The 17,129-nt window shown below is 57.0% G+C and overlaps 1 protein-coding gene across 1 annotated transcript in view; it reads right to left on the bottom strand.

The window, feature by feature from the left end:
* Positions 1-8,509: 8,509 nt before the first annotated feature.
* Positions 8,510-17,129, bottom strand: part of PADI3 (peptidyl arginine deiminase 3) — a 31,506-nt gene continuing 22,886 nt past the window's right edge. The window contains exons 12-16 of the mRNA XM_011284582.4: positions 16,471-16,615; positions 16,269-16,371; positions 13,791-13,870; positions 11,600-11,725; positions 8,510-9,931 (exon numbers count right to left, since the gene is read on the bottom strand). Coding sequence (XP_011282884.2) covers positions 9,698-9,931; positions 11,600-11,725; positions 13,791-13,870; positions 16,269-16,371; positions 16,471-16,615 — 688 coding nt within the window. The 3' untranslated portion in view covers positions 8,510-9,697. The remainder of the gene's footprint in view (positions 9,932-11,599; positions 11,726-13,790; positions 13,871-16,268; positions 16,372-16,470; positions 16,616-17,129) is intronic.

Here is a 17,129-nt window from a genome sequence, read left to right as displayed (position 1 = left end):
GCTCAGATGTAGGAGATCTCTCGTCACATTTGCTGCCACAGAGGGTTGAAGGCAGCGACCTCTCCACGTCCTTTTATAAGGGCCCACGTGTGGCGGGGATCACCTGGCGCGTTGCCTTCCTTCCGATAATGAGAACAAGATGGCTGATTCTGCTTCCTGTTTTTGCACGGTCTGCCGGGAAGCTCAGATCCCAAATCTGAGCTTAACCACACTTTCATATCTTTGTTTGTCCTTTCTTCCTGTGGCCTCTATTTCTTAAAATTTTCCTGCTTTGGTGTCCTTCCCTTCCTCTATTTTTTAATCATCAATTTGCTGTTTCCTTACATTAAATGGTCTCAAATCCCTTGAAAAATCATTCCCGTCAAGGGAATTAAAAAAAAAAAAAAAAGAAAATACGTAACTATAAGGGCTGAGTGGCCCCGTACCTTCCTGGGTAGTGTTACTCACATAAAAACTCATCTCTGAGTCATGCCCTGCCCAGCCCTGCTCAGGCCCCTGCTTGCCGGAGCCCTGGGAATTACCCGGGGCGGCCGTCATTTCTGTGATTGAGATGTTTCCGATTAAGATAATTACCGCTGAGATGCAGCTTCGCAGGATGCCGAGGCACTTAAAGACCCAGGGAGAGTTCAAAGAAGCAAGTGCGGAATGAACTTTAATGCTGGCCTCGAACTCTTCAAAGACAGCATTGCTTCAGGAGTCGGCTTAACGGCCGCTTCTTTTCATCTGCTGGGTGAGGACACCCACACGTCTGCGGGGCGCTCACACCAGCACCGCGCACCCTGTGTTTTCGAGCACGCGGTCCTTTCTAGGAACTCCGAGGGGGACTCCTGGCCCCCCTCCCCCCGCCCCGGCATCCCACCAAAAGCCGTCTCAAATCCTCGCCACCGACGTAACGAGAAAACGCTCGGAACCAGGAGGCCCCAGCCTTGGTGCCCCGACGGAGGAACGGGGCGCCAGCCCCTCGGGACCCTGGCCTTGTGACAACTTGCCCACTACTTACTGACTTCAGCTTCAAGTCAGAGGGGAGTGGCCACGGGCACATCGTCGTGGGCACAGGGGACCCTCCACAACCCGCCCCCCAGTGGGCGGAGGGTGTTTGCATCTACTCTGCTCATCAAAGCGTTGGCCGTAGCCAGACTTCTTAAGCGTTAAAAAAAAAAAAAAAAAAAGCTTATTATCAGGAGAAAGCGGGTAAGGGACTCCTTGGGTGGCAGTGCAGACAAATCGGGGCTTCTGAGCCAAACCACACCTGTCTTTCCGATGACCTCAAGTTACGGCTCCCGTTTACCGAGCACCGGGCGCCATGCCAAGCACCTTAGACCATCTCTTACTCTGCTCACAGCACCAGCCCGAGATGGGGACTATTACCATCCCCGCCTTACCAATGAGGAAAGTCAGGTGCAGATAGGTTAAGCGACCTGCCCAAGGTCACAGAGCTGGCGACGGCCAAGCCAGGAAGCGCACCCTGGCGGCCTGGCTCCCGATGGGCTCCTCGCCGGGCTCCGGCCATTGCCGCGTATTGCCTGGGCACATAGCACGTGCTCAGGAAACATCTAACAGGCGAGACGGAAGTGTCTCTCTCTCTCCGTCGGCGGAGCTCTCGCCCAGGAGCAACTGGCAGGTACAGGCGGGCGGATGAGCCTCAGTCCGCTCCCGTGTTGGCACACCAGTCGCTTGAGCACCGCAAACAGGGAGGCAGGAAACACAGAGGCACTGCACGCCTCCATCAGTCACCGGGTCCTCAACGCGGGACTTTGGCCTGCTTGCACTGAAGGCACCCTTGACCCCTTCATCTCTGTCCAGGAAGCTATCAGGAGGGCCCGGTGTCCCAAGGCGGGGGGAGGGAGGGAGGTGTAGGAAGGAACAGGTTGAAAGCTCACCGCTGGGACCTGGGATGTCCCTTCCGTGAGGGATCTTTCTCCCGGACCACTCTCTTTCTCCTCTGGGCTCGGGAAGCCTAGCGAGCAGCCTCTTCCCTCATCTGTAATGTGGATGTGACTCGGTAGGCCGCCTGCCCTGGCAAGGACCACGTTCCCAGAGTCCCTTGCATCCACATGTGGGTACTGAGTTCCCACGGTGATGTGTGTCCCCTCCGGCCTGATGTCGTTTCTCCTCTCTCTCTCTCTCTCCTCTTTTCTGCCGGCTCGAGGCCATCGCCCAGGGGGACCTTGGACATCACGACGGCAGGGCCTCCGCCAGCCTGGGCCCCCGAGCGACTGTGTGGAGCAGAACTCTCTAGTCCACCCGGCGCACCACACATGGGGCACACAACGCCCACCTCAGACTGTGGGCACGAGCAGGAAACAAACACGCGCTGCGTCTGAACCGCGACCCGTGTTACCGTCTATTCGCTGGAACCGCGAGCCTCCCCGAAACGAACGCTTCCCCACGTCCCCCAAAGGACCCATTTCCCTTTCTCCTCCACCGCATCACCATTTCCCCAGTCAAGGAGGCTAGGGACCTTCTAGATGCTTCATCTAGAGAGACTCGTGAATGTGCACATCCGGGAACATCCTGACAATAACCCTGTTGTTCGTCACAGCAAAAATTTTTTTTAAAAAATGGAAAGAGGGGCGCCTGGGTGGCTCGGTCGGTTAAGCGTCCGACTTCGGCTCAGGTCACGATCTCACGGTCCGTGGGTTCGAGCCCCGCGTCGGGCTCTGTGCTGACAGCTCAGAGCCTGGAGCCTGTTTCAGATTCTGTGTCTCCCTCTCTCTGTGACCCTCCCCCGTTCATGCTCTGTCTCTCTCTGTCTCAAAAATAAATAAATGTTAAAAAAAATTTAAAAAAAAAATGGAAAGAACCCAAGACCCCTTGACAGAAAGACATAACCAAATCCCATTCATGAAACGGAATACTATGTAGCCGTGCAAAGGAACGGTGGCGATAGGCAGCGGGAAGGAATCTCACCAACACGGTGTTGCGTGAAACGGGCAAGACACGGAGTAACGGGAGCGAATGTGGTTGGAAGCATCCAAACTCTAAAAACGGGCAGCGCTGAACAGCAGGTGGTTCCGAGACGCCGCCGCGAGTGGTGAAATCGTAACGAGGGGCGGAGTGATGACAAACACAACGTTCAGGGTAGCGAGAGGCCCCGGGTGTGGGAGGCGGGCGGGAAGGGTCACCCGCAGGACCGCGGAGGGGGTTGCAGTGTTCTCTTCTGCAAAGAAAACAGGGCCGCGTAGACCCGGGTCCTGTCGTCATGAATCCCTTAAACCCTCCAGGAACATCATAAAGACTTTTTTGTAGCTGCACTCGGCTGCGGAGTAAATCGGCGAGTTAACAAGCCTGGAAAGCTGGCAGTCGCCCCTGACCCGCCTTGTTGCCTCGGTTCTCACACAAACGGGGAGCTGAACGCGGCCCCGCTCTCCGACGGACGGTGGCGGCCCTTGGACCCCGTCTTCGCGCCCGCCTCAGTCCTTACCGCCAAGCCGGTTCCCCATCTAGAACGTTCTCTTAAAAAATCTAGACCAAACCACAGCGCACCCTGCTCAGAGGGCTCCCCCTGCTTCAGAACCACAGCGAAGCTCGTCCCTGCGAGAGCGACGGGGACCCGCCTTCTCTCCCAGGACATTCCCTCGCGCCAGCTCCCTCCATTCCGACACCGGGAGGCCTTTGGCCAGGTTCTAGAACACACAGAGTCAGCCCCCCATTCGGGGCTCTGGCCCCCGCTGCGCTCTCCACTGTGGCCCCTTCCCACTCTTTCTATCCAGTCTGAGATACCACCTCCTGGAAGGCCTCCCTGACCACTTGTCTGAGGTAGGTCCCCTGGGGCTCCCAGCCGCACGCCCCCGTTTGTTTCTTCGTGCCCCGAGCGTTATTTGGGGCTGGGTTACCGCATTGTCTGCTTGGGACATCAGACTATGAGCTCCGTGGAGGAGGAACCTCCATTGTGGTCTCAGTGGTGGAGGGCGCCATTTTCCCCCCCCCCGTCCACTCTCCAGAAACTTCAACTTGTACTTTGACTCCCCAGCGTGGCCACAGTCTTTGGCCCAAAGCACAGCTCATTTTCACTAAAAAAAAAAAAAAAAAAAAAGAAAGAAAAGAAAAAGAGTTTGAATATACACACACGATGTGTAATTCTAATACATAAATCACACAGGTAGTCGAATCATACCCACCTCGTAGCGTATTTTTTTTTAGTGGGCTCATTTTTTTTAAGGGTTTGTTGGTTTATTTTTTTCTACAGAGAGACAGAGGGAGAGAGAAATCCCAAGCAGCCTCCATGCTGACAGAAGACGCAGAGCCTGATGTGGGGCTTGAACCCACACACCGTAAGATCATGACCTGAGCTGAGACCGAGAGTTGGCCGCTCGGCCGACCGAGCCACCCAGGTGCCCCCGCGTGGTGTCTTTTTTATCCCTTATGTATCTGCTTGCCTCCTTCCTCCGCCCTGCCACCATGGTAGTCAGTCTGTGCTTTCTCCATGGTTGTATAATCATAAAGCAATGCACACACACGCACGCACAGCGGGGGCACTTTTGAGGGCACCGTGCCCCTGCTGACCACAGCGTGTGCATGCCATTTTGGGCTTCGGGTTTCTCACTCGCTGCCTTGTGGAAACCCCTCCACGTCAGTTGGGATCATTCCCATTCATTCTTATTAAATGACATATAACAGTCCCAGGTATGGACGACCCCAGAATTCAAAGACACCTTCTTGGTGCCTGAGTGGCTCAGTCGGTTGAGCACCTGACTCTGGATTGGGGCTCAGGTCATGATCCCAGGGTCACGGAATCGAGCCCCGCATCGGGCTCCATGCTGAGTGCGGAGCCTGCTTAAGAGTCTCTCTCTCTCTCCCTCTGCCCCTCTCCCCCACTCACTCTGTCTCTGTCTCTCTCTTTCTCAAAATTAAAAACATAATAATAGGGGCGCCTGGGTGGCGCAGTCGGTTAAGCGTCCGACTTCAGCCAGGTCACGATCTTGCGGTCCGGGAGTTCGAGCCCCGCGTCGGGCTCTGGGCTGATGGCTCGGAGCCTGGAGCCTGTTTCCGATTCTGTGTCTCCCTCTCTCTCTGCCCCTCCCCCGTTCATGCTCTGTCTCTCTCTGTCCCAAAAATAAATAAACGTTGAAAAAAAAATTTAAATAAAAAAATAATAACATCCAAAGACCCCTCTTGATAAACGTCCACATTATGTCCAGATGTTTTGTCATGATGAACAGGAAATCGTTGGAATTTTTAACCCAGAACCATCAGAACCATCTGGGAAGTTTACAACATCCCGATAGCCAGGCCCAGGGATTTGGCTCAGGGGGCCTGGCCTGACGGGTGAGGGTGGCCAGAAATCTGTATTTTTAATGACTCTTCCGGGAAATCCTGTGTGCACGCTAAGAGCCACTGGCCCTGCAAGAAAATTTGAAAGTAGCAGGAGCTGTCTGGTTGTTGGAGGTGCCACCACAGCCTGGGTGATGTGGGGCCCCACAGCCCCCCGAACTTGCCGACTCTAGGTGGCGGAGATGGCGACCAGGCAGGGGCAGGGGCGGGCAGGCTTGGGAAGGCGGTATGGCCTGGGCCACTGATGCTCTGCTCTGGTTGCCCGTCAGAATCACCAGGCAGCTTTGTGCAACATTCCAAGGTCCAGACCGACCTTCCAAGGGCGGAGACTTTGCCCGGCTAGTTTCCAGCCTCCCTGGGTGACTTAACGTGCAGATGGGGTGAGGATCTGTACCGTGGCTGCGTTAAGAACCCAGGCTACAGAGGTCCCCCGTCTGGACTCAAGCCTGTCCTCTCCACCTAAGGGCTCTGTGAGCCGGGCAAGTTCCTGCATGTCTCTGTGCCTCGGTTTCCTTGCCTATAAAGTGAGGGTGATAATAGTAACCACCTGCCAGCCTGCTGTGCAGAGCAAACGAGACGGTTATGTGGCAGGTGCATGGCACCTGCTGGCACACGGGTCACACTCGCCGACCTTAGGCCGTGGGAGACGCGCCATGACGCCGATGGTTTAGGAAACGGTGGCTTCTACTGATGGCACCCAGTCGACCAGAATTCCTTCCGGGCCATCCCGGAGCCCCAGCTGCCCCAGCCTGATGCTCCGTCCTCTGGGGCTGCCGGCCAAGGCGTAGGAGACCACAGAGTTGGGCAACCTCCTGCCAAGGCCCTGCAGTTACCGATTCGTAATTCTGAAGAAAGCACGAGTCAGGCGGGTCCCATGCCACGGAGCGTTGCCAATTCCCACAGGAAAGACAGGCCCTCGCTTCCCGTTTGGGCCAGAGCCTGGTCAATCCCATGCAGCTGGGACCAGCGGGCTATCACGTTAAGAGTTCCTGGGCCAGCCCTCCCGTCCCTTCCTCCCAAATCTGACCTCGGGGCCTCGAAGGGTCTCCATCCCCAAGATGAAGGCAGGAGTTAGGAGCTCTATACCCAGCGGTGGCCTGAGGAGAGTCTGTTGTACCACAGCAGGCATTATTTATTGAGCACTTACTATGTTCCAGGAGGTGTGCTGCTGAGCGTCTTACTGAAACCACGTGTGAACTCTCTGAGGTGGGCACAATCATTACGCCCATTTTACAGAGAAGAAAACAGACTCCGAGAGGTTCAGAGCCGAGAAGCGCCAAGTTCGGCGTCGGATCGTCCGACTCCGAGGCACTTGGCCGTTCCGCTGCCCCACGCTGCTTCGCCCGAGGCCTGGGGTGCGTGGGCAGAGCGTCTGGACACACTCTTCCCCCATCCTGTCTACACCCAGGTCTAGACCCTGGGGTGGGGGGAGGGGCAGTGTGCTTTGAGATGGGCGCCGTAGGGCTCTGGGAAAACGGGCCTCGTCCCCACTCACCCCACTCCATACCCTTACCCCGTCCTGGTCTTCTTTTGGTCCTGCTATGCCACGGACGCTCCCCTCCCTTCCCTGCCTCCGGGCTTCATCCTGTCCCCACGCCCGGAAGCTTGTTCCCTCGCTGGCCGATCCGATCCGTGACATTCTTCAGCCTCAGCCCAAAATAGCTCCTCTGCTGGGAGGAGTCTGTCACCTTGCAAAAGCAGCCCCCGCCTCACTTCTCTGCTCCTCATGCTCCGCTGCATGGCACTCGCCATCATTTCTAGTGATCTCTGTTTCTTTACTTGCTGCCTCCCTAGATGTGAACTCCCGAGGTTGGAGATTTTGCCTGGCAAACAGTAGATCCTCCCTGAATAGATTTTGAGTGAAGGGATGAGGGATACAGAAGGGTGCTGGGAAGACTTTTGCTGGAGCATAAATAACTGGCCCAACCTAGCAGCCTTCAGCCTGCCTTAGAGCACCCAACCTCACCTTCCCAGGGTCAAGGCTAACCTCTGTGTCAGAGAAAACATAGCGCGTTCTGGGGGAAATGGCCCGGGGGCCCCATCCTCCTGGGGGTTTCCAGGCCCTGGAAGGGAACACGCAGTGCAGCACAGGCAGCTGTCTGGGGCGGGAGGCGGGGGCTGGTCCTCAGGCTGGATGAAGCAACCCCTGGTGCTCTTAGGAACCACCAGCCTGAACTCAGGGGATCCCGGGTCTCAGCCTAGTGCCCCCAATGGTCCAGGACTGAGCACCAGCCCTGAAGGGAGGGTCCACAGGTAACATCTTTCTCCTGCTGACCCCGTGACTCTCATGGAGCAGCCGAGCTGGATTTCAGAGGGGACATGTGTGGCCCAGCTCACGGAGTCCAGAAAGCCCAGTCGGGGAGGGGGGTGGTGGCTAGCTGGCCGTGGTAGGCAGAATCATGTCTCCAACCCCCAAAGATGTCCACATCCAGGACTTTGTCTTGTGTCCAACCTGAGGGCATCTGGCAATGGTGGGGGGGGGGCCGGAGTGGTGAGAAAAGCCTGCTTGCAAACTCACCCCAGTTCTCCCAATTCTAAGCACTTGCCTTCTAGAAAAGCCACATTCCCCACCTTTCACAAAACGGGATTTTCTCAGCAGAATCTGTGCCAGCTTCCCTTGGAGGTGGGCTTATTCTGATAAAAATCTGGCCACACAGGGACACTGGGAGTCTGTTCAAGAGATTCTAAGTAAATTGTGGTGAGGAGGGGGCTTGGAGGGGGAGGCTGAGCACCTTCTCTAACCACCCAGAAGCAACCCAGCCCTGGGGCCAGCCTGGGTGTGTTTCTGTTCTGCACCTTGCGGGGGGGAGGGGGCGGTTGGAAGGGTGCTGAGCAGAGGGAGTGATTTCCTGGGGCTCCAGAACAAGGCCACCTGGCCTTTTGTGGGGCAGGAAGGACGCTGGTAAGGGCACACACCTCAGCTTCCCCCATTGCCACACTCACAATGCAACCTTCCGGCCACAGCCCAGACCCTTGCCCTGCCGCACTCGCTTGGCCCCGGCAGCCTAGCACTTGACCCCTGGGCTTGCATGTATGTGGCTGAATCACTGCCCGTGGCAGCCCTAACTCATCCTGTGGCCAAGACGGAGCAAACTCACCGCCTTACCAAACTTTGGGCCTGGCAGCCCCAAGTTCTGCAGGGGCCAGGCAAGCAAACGCTTCGGCTGCAAGCAACTTCTCTGTTCTTACCGACAGGCTCTAATCCCGAAGAAGGACCCAAATGGGACTCAAACCATTCGTGTTGCTGCAGATTTATTAGCCAGTGGTAGAAACCCAGCTGGGCCCATATGGGACACATGTGTAACTGGCACACATCTGGAGAAAACCTCCCACCCCTCGCCCCTCCCCTCGTGCTCAGAGCTGTTCATTCCCAGAGTGTCCCGCTGTGAGCTATGTTGGTGGATCTGCCCCTTTGGGCTCCCTCTCCTGAGGCACAGCAGGACATGGAAACATTGACCAGAGGGCAACAGAAAGCCTAGGACCTATTCTACCAGGGGTCTCCCCTCCTGCAGAACAAGGTGCAGGGCCAAGGAAGCAGCCTATGCATCGTGAAGGACATCCCTCACCCTTGCAGGCTTCCCAATCTCCAGGAATTCCCAACATACTTTCTCTTTTAAAATTTATTTCTAAGTAATCTTCACACCCTATGTGGGGCTCAAACCCACAACCCCGGCACACTCCACCGACTGAGCCAGCCAAGTGCCCCCAACTCATACTATCACCTCCAAGAAATTCCAGGAGGTTTTTAGACAAAGCCAGATTTCTGGATTCAGATGATGGGGCAATGATAAGGCTAAGGGCCAACATTCATTCCTTCAAGACACATCTGGAAACGACCAACTATGTGAAAGCTCATGCCGGGCACTGCGTGGGGTGTAGAGTTCAACATCTGGTCAGAAGCTTGGCAGGTAGACGGATGATCCCACCTTGATCCAAATGGGCCCCACCTCCTTCCCTCTGGGGGAAGCTATGGGTAGACTCTCTCCTGCGTGGAGGGATCTAAGGTTAGGGCTGCTCCCCTGCAGGATGAGAGGCAATCACACCAAGGCAAAAGTGTGGGTCCTTCCTCCATTAGGACACGCAGGCCAAGATGGCAGATGAGATGCATGGATGTTTCTAGACCCCAAAGTGCATGAGATCTCAAACAGAGGATTTGGGGGTGAGAAGGGGTAAGTTTGGAGGAGTCCCCATGGGTCTTGTCCACATGAGAGGCTTTCAAGAAATGAGAACTTTCTTCTTGAGAGGCCAACAAGAATCAAGCCTGAAAACCAAATGGGTTGCAACACTACTAGGGAAAAGGCTTCCGAGAGAGACAGTCACCCTCTGGCGTGCTATCTGGAACCTTGGGGTCTCTTGACGCTTGTTGTTCAGGGCCCCCTGATGTCCCACCCCAGGGGGAGACGACAATGGGAGGGGGATGGGCTCAGGGCACCATGTTCCACCACTTGAAGGAGAAGGGCTGCCGGCGCACGTTGGTGCCGCAGTGCACCTCCCCGTGCAGCATGTGGTACGGGGTGAAGTCGTCGATGAAGGTGCAGTGGAGGCCCAACGGCTCCAGCAGGGACCGCACCTTCTCCTCCAGGCAGCATTGGCCGTTGATGATGGGCCCGAAGGGCTTGGGGATGCCCAGGTGCTTCCCCAGCACCAACATGTTCACCTGCAAAGAATAGGGGTCCCGGGTCAGGGGCGACACTTCCTCATCAGCTCCACATCAACACCTGCACCATACCTGGCCGGACCTGCGTCTGTCTTCCAGGCGACCCTGAAAACAGCTCCTCACTCTTGCACGCAGGGGAGAGGCACCGCGGTGGGGGAGAACTCTGGCCAGCTGTGCATTGCCAAGGGAGCAACCGCTGAGCTCCCAGGGACAGCTTATTTCCCGCGACCGCCCTCCTGACTGGTGGATCGTGGCCGCGGCCATGTTTGTGCCGCAGAAGCCCAGCTTCCTACGTTGGAGCTGATTGGACCAGGGCAGACATCTGACCCACACTGGACCAATCTCTCTGGTGTTTGAAGATGACCCGAGCGGGCCGGCCCGGTAGATCTCTGCCTACCTCTATATCCGTGTGTATGTTTATATTCCTCCCCAGGAACAGAGAAGCAAAGGAAGCCAAGCTGGGGCAAGGGAAGGGGGAGGGAGCGGATGATGGAGACGCAGAGACGAGAGATGGTCCCAGGCCCTCCTGAAGCCGCCACTGCAGCCATCCCTGCCCTCAGCTTTCATGGCATCCTTGCATTAGACCTCCTGCTCTGGCCGAAGCCAGCTCCTGTGGCCCCGTGTCTTGCAAGCACCAGAGGCACTTGCATAATTGCAAGCCTGCCTTAAACATGAGAGGAGGGAAAACTGAGTTTTGCAAATGGGGAAATCGAGGAGGGAGAAAGGTCAGCCAGAAAGGGGAAGGGAGAAGGGGGAGATGTAGCAAGGGTGGTGTGGACAGGCCCCCTGTGAGGCCCTGATGATGGGCGAGCTGAGTTCCTCTGTGGGGGGGTGGAGGTGGATGGGGGCTGGAGGAGGGGAGTGACAGGAGGGAAGGGGAGGGGAGCTGGGTCATCTACAGCCACGCTACTCAAAGTGTGGTCCCCGGAGAGCAGCCTGAGCGCCACCTGGGTGCTGGTTAGAGGAGCAGCAGTGTCTCAGGCCTTGCCTCGGACCTACTCAATCAGAACACATGGGGTGGGGCCCCAGCAGTCTGCCTAGTCCAGAGGCAAAGCCCTCAGGACTCAACGGAAGACCACTGCTCCCACGAAGCCTTCTTGGATGGCCAGTCCTACCTCTCAGGCTGGAAGTGCTTTGTCCCACCTCTCAACTGCCACTTGGTTTTATTATACAAAAGACATCACTGGGATATGCCCTAAGAGAGGTGGAGAGAGTTTCTCTCTCACTAGATCAGACTCCCTCCTTGAAAGCAGCAAGCAGCCTTAATCATTTCTGTGTCTCTAACAGTGTACCCTAAATATATGGGGGATGGGGGTACAGCTGCGGGCTCAGACGGAGAACACAAGGGACATCTGAGCTTTCAGCTGACCTGCACTGTGGGGCACAGACGACCTCATGCGATCATTGGTTCACTCCACAAATATCATGTAGGTCCCTGGGGGAAGTGAAGGCCCCTTCCCTGATGGCCCCTGAACAAAGGGCTTCGCCAATGAACATTCAACTAGAGCCCTTCTGGGGCCCATCATGGGACCCCTGATTCTCTCTGCCACCCCCATCAGTCACCGTAATCCCAAACACGGCAGCAACCAAATGTCTTGCCCCTCTGGGGAGCAGAAGCGTGGGGCCTAATCTGATGAAACAGATTTAAGTCATGAACAGGGGCCTCACCAAGTCAGGGAAGAAGGCCACTGCCTTTCTCCTCTCAACCTTGAAGAGCTGAGGGATGTCGATGATGTCCTGCTCGGTCAGGCCCAGCTCCCGCTTGAGTACCTCCCGGTTCCAGTCGATGCAGCTCTAAGGGGGGTGGGTAGAGTTGGAGAGACCTTGCCAGCATGCATCGGGGGGAACCCAAGAAGTCATGTCTGGTTAAGGAGACAGGCTTCCCAGTTGCCCGTAGACCAGCTCTCCACACAAAACGTACCTGTCCTTGGGTCCCACCCTTCACAGGCCCAGCCGACTCTCTGGGCCAGCTCCAGAGTTTTCCAGAGCGTTCCATCTTTGGCCCTCTTCCCTTCTCTAGATCTTTCACGCTTTAGGGGCTCTCCTTCAACCTCATGCTTGAAAATACCACCTAGACACAGACAACTCCCAAATGTCTGTGTCCCAGCCACTCTCTAGAGCTCTCTAGAGTTCTCTTTCCGGAACTCAGATTTACACATACAACCACCACTTGGCATCTTCGCCTGGATGTCTAATTGGCACATCAGATAGAACGCGTCCAAAGACAAACTCTTCATTTCTACTCCCCCCTCCAGGTGCCCCCCCCCCCGGGGGTCCTTCAGCTCTGTCATTGCAGCCAGCTGCTTGTGCCAGAAGCCTTGCTGTCGTGCCAGTGACTCCTTTCCCCTCCGGTCACACCCATCTTCAACAGGTGCCGCGGGCTCCACCTCTAGAAGCTGTCCCCAGTGTGACCTCTTCGCATCCCCTCCACGGCATCCACCTGGTAACAGCCACCCCAACCACTGCCTGGTTGACAACAGTGGCTTCCTAATTGGTCTCCTTGCTGCATCTGCTTTGGGGCCGCGTGGCAACCATCATAATGACCTCCAGCTGCGTTAGTAGACTTGACCAAGGGTCTTGCTGCCCCTCTGAAACCCTTCCTTTGTTCCCGCCCGAGGCCACACCTCCCTCCAGTTGCTAACAGCCAATGGCGAGTACAACAAGGAGACTAAAGCAAACCTATTTCTGGGAGACAGGGGACTCCTTTGCTGGCCAACAGCGGCTTGGGGAAACCTCCACGGCTTTGCTAAACTTGTCTGAGACTGCATGGCAGGGATGCCCCCCTCAGCCTTCCTCCCCTCCGCACCCCCCCCCCCCACTCAGGGTCTGCTTTCCCAGGTCCCTCCAGCTCCCTTCCTCTTTCTCAGGGACAGGCACTGTCCCTAATAGGATCTCTGCATGTTGAACCCCATCTTGGCATTTGCTTCTTAGAAGAGAGTGTGTTGGTATTCTGTTTGTCCTTCCGGAACCCCTACGTACCCTTCTCCCCTGCTCTGTGCCTTGGGAGGCTGGTCCTTGGCAATCAGGGGCTCCCATGCCCTCTGGCTTCTGGTCAGATTCAGCCAATGGGGCACTGACAGGAGGTGGGGGTGATAGAGTGCAGTTGGGATATTTGCTCCTGCAACTACCTCACTGCCAGGTCACTGCAGGGTGGCCAGGACGGTCACAGCTCCTGTCTCACAGCCCTCTTTTCATGGTGAGCCATCCCATCCCAGTTCCAGTACCCCCCCCCCAACTAATTCCTTCAGGTCTAGGTGTCACCACAGCTCCCCTCCCCTTAGCCTGGGGACACTGCACAGTCCCCTACTGACTTCCTCCAATCCTGCCTGTGCCTTTGTAAATATTCCCTTGGTAAAGCTGTTCCACCGTTATCCAGCTTGAAGCATTTCCTGCCGGGATCTGATGTCACCCCACCCACCCCTGCTATGAAATACTGCTATATTGTCAACACAGCAGCAGAGAGATCCTTTCAAAGCATAAATCAGATCGGGTCCCTCCTCTGCCGAAATCCCCTGGTGGCCTCATATCTCTGAGCCATAGCCAAAGTCCTTGTGGTCCCCTCCATCACTTGATGACCCAGCCTCCCCTCACTCCACAACCCCCCGGCTTGTCCCCAGACAGTCCATGCCCCTTCATTCTACCTCAAGGCCATCGTGTGGGCTGTTCCCTCTGCCTGAATGCACGTCCTTCCCACATGCACACAGCTTACCCTTCATTTCTCCAGGGCAGAGGAGGGATTGGAGCCCCTCTGTCTGGGCCAGTTCCAGCCTGGGCTTTCACAGACCCCGAGCCTCAGACTCTGTCCCCGTTGCTGTCCCCAGCCACGCCCACCTTCCGCTCACAGCCCTTGGCCCTGTACCTGCACAAACTTGTTGTAGCTGATGAGGTTTGCATTGGAGAGGACCTGGTTGATGGAGACGGTGCTGATCTGCTTGTCACCTGTGAGGGAGAGACCGACACTAGACGAGGGGCAGGAACAGTGCCAGCGGTGAGGGTCACCTGCTCTGGGAGGCAGCCAGGCAGAGGCCAAGTTCACAGCTACTGGTCTTGTGAGACCAGCTCTCTGGTCTTTCTGGACACTGGGTAGGCACCACCCAGCAGAGCTCGGCCTGGCCACTGTGCGAGCCTGGGCGTGGGAGGGGTGGGAGGGACAGGTGACCACAGCACCGTGCACTTTAGACCTTTCTTTGAGTGCACGGGAAGTGGTGATGACTTTTACTGGAAATGCCCACCTGTTCCAGGGCACTGGGTGGCAACTCCTTTCACCGAGGGGTGGTAGTGGGGCCGGTCACCCACCTGCCCATCAGTGCCAGCCCCGATGGACACCACTGGACCCTGTCCCTGCCCTCCACGAGGCGACCGCCTGGCAAAGGGGCTTCCCGGAGGCCCAGCTTGGGGTCAGCCAGCTGGGGTCCGGTCCCAGCTCCGTCGCGTTCTTGCTGAGCCCCCTGGGCCAGTGACTTCCCCGACTTCCCCATGTTCTTGGGTATGGAGCGGGAGGGGACAGTAATCTGTGAGGTCAGCAGAGGAAAGGGCATGGAGCGTGGCCTGGGGCGTGGCACACGGCGGGGGGTGACTGACGAGCTGTACTGGGCCTCCACGGCCACTGCTCCACAGGATGGGGCAGCACGGTGGCTGCGGGTGGCCTGACGGCTGTGAACGGCCACCGTCTCCTTCCTAGCTGGGCGGCTGGAGTAACCGCTTGGCCTGCTCCTGGGTCTCATTCACGGTCAGTGTGATCCTTCCAGGAAAGATAAACATGGTCTTGCCTCCACCTGGTACATAACACCTGGATTTGAGGCTTTTTAAGGTTTGGGCTCAGAGGCATTAGCCATGGTCCCTCTGGGAACAACGGGGCAGGGAAGACTATTCCTTTCGTCTTAGAGCTGGGGCTCCAGGGTGGTGGCGGGAAGGGGATGAGGATCTTAAAGTGCAAACAAAGAGACTGGAAAGTTCTACCTGAGCGCTTCTGAGTTCTGCAGAAGCTTTTCTCTTGGAGGTAGGTTTGGCCCAGGATATCATTTACCACCTACGAGGCCAAGAAAACCTATGATCCACCCCTGCCCCCCAGCCAAAGGTTTTTGCCCCGAGACCCCCAGGGACCTTGTCAGAGAGGAAGGCCCCTCTAGGAGCCACGCGGTCTTGGTGGGGAAAGGAATTTGAGCCAACAAGCTTGCCCATAGAGCTCCTTCTAAGCAAAGTGAAAATGCGGGGCCCTTTGCTCAAAGAGCAGAGGAACAAAAGTATCACCAAAAGTACTAAAAATATAACTTTAGCTTTCCTCCGCGGTCTCCCTCCTGCCCTAGCAGGTGGGGTGTTTTTTTTTTTTTTAATTTTTTTTTTTATCTTTATTTACTTTTGAGAGAGAGACAGAATATGAGCAGGGGAGGAGCAGAGAGGGAGACACAGAATCCGAAGCGGGCTCCAGGCTCCGAGCTGTCAGCACAGAGCCCGACGCGGGGCTCGAACCCACGAACCGCGAGATCGTGACCCGAGCCGAAGTCGGACGCTCCACCGATGGAGCCACCCAGGCGCCCCGCGTGTTGGTTTTTTACTTGCTATCAGATGTGGCGCTCCCTCGGTTATGGGATGCCTGCGTGGTGGGCACGGACCCTCGCGGCGGCACTGGGACCCCCACCTGGAACTTCACACATGCTGCCACACATCCCAGCCCGTGAGCCTCAGACGGGGCCAGACAGCTTCCCTTCCCACAGGCCCACCATCCCGAGCCATGGCCAATAGGTGCTCTCCAAGGGCCAGGGCAGCCTCTGCGCGGTGGACAGGAGGCTCACCCTTCCAAGCTGCCTACCACTTCCCCTGTGGCACTGCTAGTCCAGGACAGGGACAGTTAATGCCAGCACCCCCCTCCCAGATGCCAAGGGGCGTGTGCATCCAGGCCTGCCCACTCCCGGGCTCCTGCTGCAGCCATCAGTGGGCAGGGGCGGGGAGGGGGAGGCCCGGTAGGCTGGGGCTCTGGGGAGCGAGGGGGCTACCTACAGAGGGATCTCATCCCTGGGAGGCAGCAGGAGGATTCACACACAAGGCACAGATTATTAAGAATTTCAAGAGAGTGAGAGCAGAGCATTAAACCTTCTGCGGGGAGGGCCCTGTCCGGTGACACTGGTGACGCACCCACGAAGCTGGCCACATCTCCGCCCCAGCCCCGGGCAGTGGGGGCTGGGGAGGGGGCAAGGCGCACGGTGGCAGTGAGGCTCTTGAGTTTTAGGGGACGGCCCTGCTCTAGAATTTTCCATCCCTCTCTCAAGCCCGATGACGTGTCCTGCTTTAGGTGAGGGGGCAGGAAGGCTGGGCTGAGGGACACGGCCCTGGTGCTTACCGACAACCCCTTTGAACAGGAGGGCCCTGCCGTGGCCCCATTTCCGCTTTTCCTGGAAGAGCTTGAAGCAGGCGCCAGGACTGGCCAGGAGCATCCGGAAGCCCTGCGTGGAGAGGGCAGACCCGCCTGAGCTCCCCTGGCCTCCTGGAGCTCATCCTTTGACTCAGACACCCGGGGACAGGCCGGCAACCCCGCTCCTCACCTTCCCGTCGGGGGCAGGGACAAAGCTCAGAAACTCATCCACGTGGCCCACGGCCAACCAGTCCACAAAGAGCTCCACTGGGGGCTGCACCCTCTGCGCGTGGAGGAAGTCCCGCACCACCTGCGTGACCCGGCGGCCACTGGACCTGCGGCCCGAGGGGTTAAAAAGAGTTGTTTCACTTTAAAAAGTCTATGCAGAAATGGAATGAAAGAGTTCAAGGTTTCTGCAACATCTGAGCTTTTAAAATTGTATTTATTTTGAGAGAGAGAGAGAGAGTGTGCAGGGGAGGGGCGGAGAGAGAGAGAGAGTCCCAGCAGACCACGCTACCGACACAGAGCCCGACGCGGGGGCTCGAACTCATGAACCGTATGATCATGACCTGAGCCGGAGCCAAGAGCCGGACGTTTAGCCACCTGAGCCACCCAGGTGGCCCGCAAGGTCTGATTGTTGTTTTGAACAAAAAGACACGCACCGGTTTGTAAGCAGGAGAGACAACAAGCACGTACTCTTTCAATTCTGCTCGGGGTGAGCTCTTGTGCAGGGGCGGGACAGCTCGGTCCCAGTCACCCGGCAGGCACATGCTCCGAGCCGCCCTCAGACCCACGCTCACGTTCTCCAAGAGCCTGATACTCAACCCTACCCCGCGCCCCGTGGCCAGG

Source organism: Felis catus, chromosome C1 (assembly GCF_018350175.1).
Source record: "Felis catus isolate Fca126 chromosome C1, F.catus_Fca126_mat1.0, whole genome shotgun sequence".
In the NCBI taxonomy this organism is placed as follows: domain Eukaryota; kingdom Metazoa; phylum Chordata; class Mammalia; order Carnivora; family Felidae; genus Felis; species Felis catus.
This window is presented reverse-complemented; position numbering and strand designations above follow the sequence as displayed.